At 38.8% G+C, this 11603-nt stretch overlaps 1 protein-coding gene across 1 annotated transcript in view; it reads left to right on the top strand.

Annotated features, from left to right (window-relative positions):
• Positions 1 to 4207, top strand: part of LOC101294587 (superoxide dismutase [Cu-Zn], chloroplastic-like) — an 8947-nt gene extending 4740 nt beyond the window's left edge. Inside the window, exon 8 of the mRNA XM_004287502.1 lies at positions 3841 to 4207. Coding sequence (XP_004287550.1) covers positions 3841 to 3866 — 26 coding nt within the window. The 3' untranslated portion in view covers positions 3867 to 4207. The remainder of the gene's footprint in view (positions 1 to 3840) is intronic.
• The last annotated feature ends 7396 nt before the right edge of the window (positions 4208 to 11603 follow it).

Below are 11603 nucleotides of genomic sequence, written 5' to 3'. Positions count from 1 at the left end.
GAGAGAGAGAGAGAAGAAAATCGGTGGCATATTCGTAATTCCATTGTGAAAATGGATATTTTGGTCTTTTTGAAGTTGAAAAACGGGTTGGGCCTGGTTTTATGGATTGTGGTCACTAGACTTATGTAGTAATTTGTATAAGAAATTATGAAAGTGGGTTTTTTGTGTTTGCAAATTTGGTGAGGTGCTACTATGTAATTTTCTCTTTTAAGTTTTTAACATATGTATTACAAGTTCAGTAAATGTGGTCTTGTTATAATATGAAATAATGTTTACAATCTTGATCACTTTTTTTTTCTTTTCAAATTACATCAGAGTGGGAGCCTCATGTGGGCATAATGGAATATGGCAAAAGTAATCCAGATTGTAAATGTTTAAGATTGATAACAGGGACGATGTTCGATGCTTGAATCGTATTGTAAACATACCTTATTAAACACTTATCTAAAGCCTGCTTGACTTGTGCACAGTACTCAATTAGACTTTTCTTGCTAGACTGGGCATAGGTATATATACTAGAGTACTAGAGCTATATTAGCCACAACCTTTACTGAGGAGAGAGATATACTAGCAATTAATTGACCTATAAATTAATAAACAATAGTTGACAGAAAAAAAAGCAACCAGATTTGCTTGAAGGCCATCCCAGTTTCCCCATTGTTAACTCAGTTTATCTTGTGTTAGAGAAAGTGTGGTAAATGAGGTGTAGTCATGCTTATAATCGGCAGTCCTCCTCTGCTTTAATGGGTCTGCTCACTAAGTTGTGATTTAGTTGGCTTGCAATGTACCCGTATATTTAAGAAAGATAGAGTGAAACTTACTCTACAATGTTTGTACTAACATTCTTGATCTCATTGACGCGCTGCATCTAGTCATTGAGATCTCTGTGCCTCATATTACTTTACATATACAACACTTACCAGTCACATGGTTAACCACATTTCTATTAAAAGTGACAGAATACAACACACAAAACCTTTTTATGTAATGGATAACAGAAGAAGGTTTACGAGTGTAGCGACAATGGATGAATTATAGAGAAATAAGATTTATGAGTCTCTAATCATCTAGAATTGCTGGCTTATGAGCTATGAGTGTATCAACAATGAGATGATAGAGAAATAAGATCTACAGAAGTATTAAATCATTTAAGTGTGCTGGAATATTCTTGTTTCTGTAGAGTTTTTGTGTATTCTAGATGTTTTCTAGTAAGGTGCATGTTCTTTGTATCAGGCCATGTTTTAGATTCTACCGTAGTCTCTGTTTGTAATTCATATTTAGACTTTAGGGTTCCATGAGGCCATTAATATGGGGTCATTTAATGTTGGGTTCTGGTATATTCTGCATTTCCACTTCTGGAGTGATTTTCTGAGAGGTCTTGATGTGATTCCATGCCAGAATTCCCTATACTCTTCCTTCCCCCACCTCCAAACCCATATATTATGACTTTAAAACTCACCCTATAAGACCATAGGTCCATAACACAGAATAGGTTGTTCTACATCATATTTGGTAATTTGCATCACCGCCTAGGTGTTACCATGTCACCCTCAGTGGAGGTATCCATTCAGGGCCTGATGGCCAATTGACTACGAAAATAGTTGCAAGTGTTGCAACTCAATGAAATGCTAGAGGTTCTCATCGGCCAACATGAGCAATATGAGCATGTCATGCTAGCGTGATGTCTCCATTACAGGCGTTGTCGAGACTAGGCCTCAAGAGTAGCATGAAGAGAGGACTAAAGATCTTTTATATGCTGAGAACCTCGAGAGGGAATTGAGCAGAACCGTATGAAAGAACCCCATTTAGCAGAAGATGTTGCTAGTGATGAGGATGACTGGAGGAAAGAGGCAAAATGACATATGCACATACAACGAGGTCTGTTTATGTGGAACCTAATGAGGGTAGTGAACTTCATTTGAGGTTTTAAGGTGGCTAAGAGGATCTGTAGCAATGCCCATGCTTTGGACATTCCTTCAAACCTGGGAACTAGCTTAACCCTTGCATTGCCCATGCTTTGTGACTCCTTAGTCTACTAAAAAGCTACAAATTCCCACCATCCAACACACCAATCCCCATGCCCTGGACTCTCTGATGCAGGGCACCTTCATTGTACCTGGATAACCAAAAAAGATTTGGTTTGGCTCAATCCTTTTCTTTATGAACTGTACCTGAGCTTCAATTTGCCAGAGGCAAATTATACAAAGAGGGAGAAACTTTTTTTAATAACAGAAGTGGGCTTATGAGTTATGACCGTGTCAATAATGGATAAGATGATAGAGAAGTAAGATTTAGGGAGAGATAATCATTTAGATTTGCTGAACTGTTCTTGTTGCTGTAGAGGTTTTATGTCTTCTGGATGGTTCACTTAAGGTGCATTTCTTTGCATTGGGTCATGCTTTAATTTTCTAGAGAATTTTCTCTGTCAGTGGTTGACATTTAGACTTTTGGGTTCTGGTATGTTATGTAGCACTATAAAAGGTCACTATGTATTGCTAGAAATCAAGGAATCAGATTGCTTATGCTATCTTTGAAACAATATCTCGAGTGATTCATGAGAGTTCTTGGTTGGATTCCAAGAAGTGACTCTTGATCCCCTATATTCTATTCCTAATCACTTTAATCCCAGTTCTTTGACCACTACACCCATCCCCTGAACAGATTGGTAATTCTAAATCTCACAAGACCTTATACACAGCATACTCCTGGGTTCTCCTTCATCTATATGTAAGTAGATCCAACCTCTACAAGTAATGCCGGTATGTAATTAAGTAATGCTAAGAACCATATAAAAATAGTCTTTGTATTCAACCTCTGCAGCATTTGTTTTTTCTCTTTTATCAGAGAATGTATGTGGTATTTCATTTGTTGAACTTGGATTTGCATCCTGCCTAATTTATTTTGGAGATTAAACACTGTCATTCCACCTGTCACAACATTTGATGACTAAGTGAGCAAATCTTGGTGGCTCTTAGAACTACCCTCCAAATTATGTACTTCTCTATCCTATCTAATCAAAGACAAACTGTCCCAAACATAACTTCTTAAATTTTCTTTATCATAAGGAAATGAAATTGAATTTAAATAGTTTAGAAGGTTGGAAGAGGAGTTATAGTTTTTGTAGGTGAAATCTTTTTGTCCAACCTATGGATTAAGATTTTGCTTTGGCCCAACAAACGAAAGGTAATAAGTCAATTCAAAAGTTAAACTGATAAATGTGACATCATTTGCTGGGGACTCAAACAAGTCACAAGTGGATTTGAGTTCTAGGTTGTCTTAGATGCTCATCGTTGCCCAGTACTGCGTCCAACATTGGAATGGGTGTGGGTATATGATTTGTTGCTCCTTGTCTTAACTAGTTCCTAGTTCTATGAATGGCGCTGCTGATGGTAAAGGTACTTACAGACAGGTTAAATGGATTTAACGTTTGTTTTTGCTCTAGGTTTTCTTTATGTCAGTAATTTAACTAGTTCCCAGTTTAAAAGATTTTGAGCAAGATACTTGTAGTTCTTGACACAGGCCCAGACATGACTTGCATTTCAGAACATGGAACCTAGTTAGCATGAGGGATGATTATGTCGGGTGAAAACTGGGATATAGTTTTTGATTCATGCTGGAAATGTTACATACTTAGAAGTGTCAAAACAAAAACATTGCTTTTGTTGTGCGTCATACTTCACCTTTTGGTGCAATTGTCTGCTATTAGTTAAACGTGATTTCTATGAGTGACATAGTCATCTCATATGATTCTAGTTTCACTTGAACATGTATAGAATTTCCAGGTTTGTTTACATGATTTCCTAATTTTTCAACTTCTAATTTCTTTATAATTTTGTGTAGGTGTTGTTGGTTTGACTCCAGTGTAAGAACAACGTTTCTACATTGAAGCAGATTGGCATGTTGAAATGGCTGCTACTGTAGCAAACATTTGTCATATAGAGATTTAATCTATGGAGGGTGTAACGTAATATATACTATAGACATTGTAGTCATTACATTGATGGACTGTTTTTTATCTCAATAAATTTCAATTTCGTTTCACGGAAGCCCTTCTAACGAGGACCTTTAAGTGGAGGACTAGTTGAAGACTTTTCGGCTTATCTCACTTTTCGATCTTATATCTACATCTTGACCATTCAGTTTATAGGTATTTATGAGTAGATCATTTCTGCAAGTTTTCAGTTATATTGAAAATTATTAAAACGTCATAAGTGTGATTTATCAATTATGAACTTAAATGGTTCATGTTTGACAGATTTGGTTCGTCCATTAATTTGATCTAGCTTGTTACCTTAACGATCATCGATTTGGTTGAAAATTTGTAAGGTTGATCTACACATATAGCCCTAAAAACTGAACGGATGAGATGTTAAGATGTGATTGAAAAATAGGTCTTTTAAACCATAAACCGAAAAGTTCTCAACTTAAGGGTTCTCACTAGAAGAGCTCCATTCGTTTCACTGCGATCGACTTATGAATGCAAGAGAGTTGGATTAGTTATGTTTCAACAGGTCAAATGGTTGTAGGTGTTTGCTTCTGGTCAGGATTGTTACTTAATAATTGAACAAGTCATGAGGGTGGTACAGAAAGCTACAATAGCTACAATTGTATTAGTACTACTGAGAGACGGTTGAGTTGTACGAAAGAGGCTAATTTTGAAGTTCGGCATCGAGTCCTTGTTGTGGTTAAAGGGAAGGGATATGACATACTTCATAGCTCTTATCCTTCAAACCACTGCAAACATTAGGTGTCACGAAATAGTCCAATAGTGTACACACCGAACAGATTCAAACTCAAAACTGAGGATGGAGGAATGGAATCGAAGTATAATCTTTTACACACAAGTGCACTGCTATGCAATCTTAGCAATCACTGTACTCCAGAAACTTGAGACTCCCAAAAAGGTATCAAGCACCTATGATGGTAATACCTCCGTAAACATCAAATAGGTGGCCAATAAGTTGGTTTATGAGAGTGGACAACTTGGGACACTTGCATTACTGAGTACTGACGCTAAATTTCTGTGCAATTGGATAAAATTGGTACAATATGGTCGTTGTTTTGGATTGCAGTTTGCATATCTGGTCAGGGCAGGGTTTATCTTTTGGTCATTGTTTTTGGTCTCAACCAATATAATTGGCCACAACTCATTCTCATACATCTCATTGACTCAAACTCATGGTTCAAGGATATGATCATAGGACTTTAGAAACATCAAAAGGGAACGGCAAAGCTTAATTTTCAAGCATCAAGTTGTGTTTGTTGAAGCAACTTGCTTCATCTGTTTTAAACTAAACTGAAGAGGCAACCTGATTATAGCCAGTGTTTTCAAGTCAACAATTTGCTGGTGGTGCAATTCATGCCATCATTTTAGTATATGAGACTAACAAATCACACCTAAACCACATAAGGGCAGTTTAAGACAGAATATTAAGACGGAAAATATATAACACATGAACTATCTACAGCTCATAATAAATCCATGGATAGGGTTTATTATTAGGAAAATTACGGACCATCTAAGGTTTTTATTTGTTTGGACTAAAAGTAGACAAGTCACAAGGCAGGTATAGTAAGCTCATAATCGTAGTGACTAGAGTTGAGATGGGAAGCAACAGCCTAACTCGAGGTTGGAGTTTGGCATAATGTCCTTATTGTCGTCTTGGTGGGACGAATTGAAGCCTTAATTTTAGATTATCATTGTACTCGAAACAAACTCAAACTTGTTATGGGAGAAAATCCGGTTAAGGGATTAAGTGATGAAAAGAGGAGTTCGCATGGAGAGGTCCGTGCAAATTGAGATTTATTTGTTAAAGAGATTATCCGGAAAGACTTGCAAAACATACAAGCAGTTAGGGAAATGTCCGGATTGCTCTAGACAATCGCTCTCTGACGCTCAAGTTAGACATCTTGGGGATAATTTGGAACTCAAAGAGGAGGAATGAGTTAGTTACCTTGATTAGTGAGGCTAGGCACCTATTTATAGAGGTGGAGTGAGACAGAATGTCTTTGTGGCTGTCGGTAGGAAGCTTCCAGAACCGCACATCGAATCAAGCCGCACACGTGCGTCCACATGTCCAGTTGAGATGCGCTCGGTGCTAAGTGTTGGATGTTGAGAACGCATGCTCAAGGCTAATTAGAGCGCTTGACATTAGTTCCCACAACAAATCCCCCAAGTCCCCAAGTAAGGAATGACTTGGTTTGAGAGTTTAAGTAATCATGTTCATTAAAAGCGCTCGTACATTAGGCATTCGAATGGGTTCGAACAAGTTTGAGCATGTGTGAACCCTGAAGGAGTCCCCCAACTCTCCAAGCGGGGAATTGGCCATCCTTGGTGACACTTGCAGTGTGAAATGGGATGAAGGGTTTGGGACTGTGCGAACACAGTTTTTTTTGAATCTGTGCAGACACAGGGTGGGTGATGGGGAGCGACCCCAACTAACCTGATCGCAATGGGCATGATCTTTTACTCGCAAGTGTCATGTTTATCCCATTGTATGCGACATATTTGCATTATGTGCTAGCAATGTAATTGTGAGCGAACGAGCTAGGGAGTGATCTTTTGACCCACATGTGTCATTTTTATCCCCTGACGTTATGTCGCTGGACTGTGCAGAGTCTTGGCTTGTGCGGAAGCCGATTGAGATCTCGTATTATCTGCGCATGGTTGTTTTGTAGGCTTAAATATTTGAATATTGCTCGTGCATTGAACCAATTATTCCATAAGTATCGCAAGCGTTGTCGCACGTCGTAATGTTTATAGTGCGCTGCATTTATGTTGTCATTTGGACATTTTGATTTTCGATGAAAGCGGAACCGTCAATTGCCCACGTGTCAATTTTGATGGAAGATCAGACGATTAAGAGAAGTCCGGCAATCAATATAAATAGGGTTATCCAGTAAGGCTCGGTATCATTTGTGCAATATCCCATTTGTGCAAAGAGAAGTGTAAAAGAGAACAGTGTGCAAGAGAAGTTTCTTGTGTCTTCCAAACTCTGATTAATCAGGTTAGCTTCGATCTCATTCCTTCGCTTTGACTATGATTAGCAGTAGTTATTTCTGCTACTATGAGCAGTAATTGCTTTTTGATTTGTGATTTGATTAGTAGCTTCATGCTATTATGAATTTGATTTGTTGATGTTCCATATCATCTGATAGGTTGTAGTCCATGGTGAAATTGTTTAGATCTATGTACGATCTGGTCCTGTCTTACGAATTCATAGCTTTTCCAAAGATCGGAATCTGGAGAATGTAGGAATGTTCATTCATGTTCATCACGTTCTTGTGGCGGAAACTTGAAAAGTTATAGAAATAGGGTTTTGATCTTTTCTGCCCCTTTTGTTTCTATGTTTTCATGTTTGTGTCGTTTTTGCTTTTTACGACTCGTCGTTTTTGTCTCCATTGAATTTGTCTTGCAGAGATGTCAGCTGAGTCTAAGAGAGTAACTGTAGATCTCATAAGTAGGATGGATAGAGAGTCCCCCAGTGTTCTTGTTGTTGACTCTGTCCCTCTACCAAGGTTAAGTCTAGATTTAAGCTTGAGGCCAGCTCCTGTTATGGCTCCAGGACCAGCTCCTCAATTTTTAATGGCTGCTCTGTGCCGTATTTACGGAAGTCCCAACTATCTTTGGTATCTATCCGTGCAACACTAAGTTCACAGCGGCGAACCATGGAAGCTCATGGTTGTGGGACAGAGAGAGGCCGACATGTGTCGCTGCCTTGATCCCAATGTCCTCTCGGAAGTAGGCTTTAACCGAGCCATAACAAGATTTGTAGAATTTAGTGTATTAAATTGACAGGACCCACCCCGAATTTCACCTTGAAACCCGAGGTAATTCCTGCAGGGTCCACCTCCAAGGAAAATTTACCGAAAATTCGGCATAATCTACCTTGAAAATGGACAACCCTTTCCTGAAAAATCCAACTTAACACTTCTATAAACAAACGTCCATCCTCAACACCTGGAGCCTTCCTGCTCCCCAAGTTCAACACATCTCCCAATATAACAATTACTCAACTAAACTAATCCCACAACCAACAATAACCAACATTAATTCACTAACTGGTTATCAGAGCATATCTAAAGTTAAACGAAAAAAACAATGACTAAAAGATAAGCGGAAGCAACCTCTGACTATGCCTCGACTCCATGTACGCTCGACCTCAAATAACTTAGCCTGCAAACTGGGCATTTAAAACCAAAAGGGTCAGGGGAAAGAAATTTAAAAACGTTAGAGTAAGTGGACGAAATATAATCAAGTAACTGATCGCAACGTAACTAACTAAACTTAATTACTTTCCCATTTTTCAATAATCAAGAAATCTGTTGCATGCAAGTGTTGATAAAACTTTCATAAAGAAAATCCCAAGGAAATGGGCTAGTCAAAATTTTGACAAAGATAAATAATAACCTTCATTGAAGAAAATACCAAAATAATGGACTAGCCCCGCTAGACAAAATAACAATAAGGATTCGAAAAGACTGTTGTAAAAAGGGATATCAAAAAGATGGACTAGCCCCGCTAGTCATGTCAACAACAATAAACAATAAACAGATATAGCCATACAAGTGAGCCTCCCAGACTCGGTTGCCTCCCAGGCAAAAGTACTCCCATACTCCCTACACCTTCACGTTATGATAACAGAGAGGGTGTAGGGCTTGCGTGATGTCGTCGACTTCATCACATCACCCGAAGACGGAAAGGGCTTGAATAACCTCACTTAAAACGTGGAAGTTACATCGCTTCGAAAGGCGGAACAACATGCTAGCATGAATCAAGGTTTTAAAAAACGCTAAGCGCTAGTCGGGCGGACAGCGCCCAAAAGATTAATCAGGGATTAATCGGAGATTAATCGGTTTTCTATTTTTGTATTTATTTTATTTTCTAATTACAGATAATTATATAAATACAAATAAAATAAATATTATAAGGATTATAATTATTGTAACAAGTAATTTCTTACTAAAATAATCATTTAAAATAATGTTAAATAATTATTAATCACCTAATTAATGAACTATAGTAGTCTGACCAAACCACCTTAGTTAAGTTAGTTCACGTGGTCTCCAGTCTCCACCTTTTAAAAGCATTGATAATTTGATATTAGGCAAAACTGCTGGTGGTCAACAACTGTTGCTAACTCGATAAAAACTACTTTTGGCTTTTGTATCTCTATTCTCTCTGATCTGGTAAGTCTCTCACCCATCTACTCTCATTTGCTTTCTCTTATCACTCCCCTCTGTCTCTAAAGAAACCCAGAAAATTCAAACAGCTGGTGTGTCAACAACTTAACATCCATAAACATGTGCGAATCCGAGTTGAGGAGAGCGAGTCATATTGGTTTCAGAAGAGAGAGGCCAGAGGTGTCCTTTTTTTACTCACCAAATATCCAGCCATAGCTTATGTTTAGAATGTCAGATTCGCCTAATTGGCCGCTCGCCCAGCCTGCCTAATCGCCGCCTAGCCTGCCTAGTCGCCGCCCAGTCTGCTTAGGCGGCCCAAAATCGGCCGGCCGACTAAACATGCCGATTTCATTGAAATCGGGATGGGATGCCGTCGCCGAGAGCCCAGGCAGCGCCTAGGTGCCGCCCAGATCCGATTTTTAGAACCTTGACATGAATAATAACGATCCAACAAGTATGGCATAAATAAAGAAACATAAATCCATGTGAGTTTCCCCGAAACTCATAATTAAAACATAAGTATGATTCCCAACCGTACTCAAAGAATTCAAAGAGCAAAGAATTTAATTAAATTTAACGACGTGTCTCACACGTTAAAATGCTCAATGAAATAAATAACTTTAATAATTATCATTTCAATAACCAGAAAATATGCAAATCAGTATGAAATCTCAAATCTAGAAATCATAAAGAAAAATCCAAACTCAAATCTCTAATTATCAATCCGAGCTCAAATCCATAAATTATAACCAACATTTAATCCATGCATCAATCTCAACAATTTTCAAGATCATTTCATATGCTGAAGTTATAATATATGCTCGGAAAATAAAATACCAAATTATAAAATCTTGCATGTGTTCTAGGATATTCTCTATGTGTGCCTTGGCCTTATGCCAATAGGATATGTAGTTAGACTAGATCTATGTATTCATATCCTTACCATATTGGTATTGTGTAATTCCCTATATAAAGGGCTCCTATCAATGAATAAGATGATGACTCTCTTGCTATCTCTTTGTCTCTACCATTAATCCTTCATCACGTTATCATGCACTTTGTTCTAACCCTAGAGCCAATAGCCCACCATTTTTTTTCTAAACCCTAAAATCGGGCAGCCTTGTTTTTCCCGATTTCCGACCAAAATTCCGACTGTCCTCCACCAGAATTTGATATCCCCATAAAGCTCTCTCCGTCCCGGATTCAACGCCGCCGGCCTCACCTTGAGAACCGGCCGGAAAGTCTTTGAACCGGCCGCCTAAAGATCCCAGACCGCCGCTGCTACCGACCACCGGTTCACCACCTTCCCTTGCTCTGATCAATCTGAAATTTTGACAGAAGCTTCCCCATCCAGAGCTGCTCCTCCTATCAAATTTTCAGCCCCAAATTCGAAGTATAAGTAGGCGAAACGTTATTTCTCCTCTCGGCAGCCTCTAGAAAGGTATGTTTTTTGAAACCTTAAACTTTTCCAAGTTCAATAACTCGGGGAGGATAAAATCCTTTCCTCCCTTCTCCATCTCCATTCTATGCTTGGGATTTTGTGCGTGCAGGTACCCAAATCCTGGAATTTTATTCGCGGGTCAAGAGTGTGTTTGATCACTCTTGTTTCTTTGTCCGGGTTGTGTTTGATCAACCCCGACCTTTCACCGGATTGTGTTTGATCAATCCGAGGCCTTTTTCCGAATTGTGTTTGATCAATTCGCGGCTTTTCCGGATTGTGTATGATCAATTCGAAGGACAAACCATTAAAAGCATCGTTTGTGACCTCTATCGAGTCTCATAACAGCTTGGTTTTGTATGCAAGAGCAATGTAACATTCTGATCCTTTGAGTTTTGACGTACTAGATGCCTAAGGCGGATCTTCGCTTGGTATCTGTGGAACCTTTCATTGGAAAGGATTAAACCACATGTTTTGACCTCCAGGCTAACAAGCCTAGATGCCGAGATTTCACATCTCATGCGCTCAAAGTCTTTGACGCGCCACATCAACAAAAGCCTTCAATGGTAATCTGTGCAAAAAGTAATGACCATAAAGTACTGTGGAATGCACTCATGGAGCGTTTCTCGAAACGTTCATATAACTCTCCTTGTTGAGTTATTAATCAAGTGGATTGCTTACCACCTTAATTGACTACATGTTGTCGATGATCTTTTGTGGCATCATGATCCATAATCTTTAGCGGATTCGATCATCATCAAGTTCTCTAGGTCCTCCAAGTTGGTGTGGAATTACCAACGAGACTTGATTTTGATCATACAAACAAGAATTGTATATACGTTAATGTGATAAACTTATTTGGGATTATCCCTAATGTGGGGACAACAATATGGGTCATGACAACAGTAGAAAACGTCGTGCCGATGTCTAGAAAGAGGGGAGGTGTTGCCGGCTCTAATAGCGACACTCCCAGTCTAGACAC

Source organism: Fragaria vesca, linkage group LG1, assembly GCF_000184155.1.
Source record: "Fragaria vesca subsp. vesca linkage group LG1, FraVesHawaii_1.0, whole genome shotgun sequence".
NCBI lineage: Eukaryota > Viridiplantae > Streptophyta > Magnoliopsida > Rosales > Rosaceae > Fragaria > Fragaria vesca.
The sequence above is the reverse complement of the archived record's forward strand: the minus strand, read 5'-3'. Positions and strand labels throughout refer to the sequence as shown.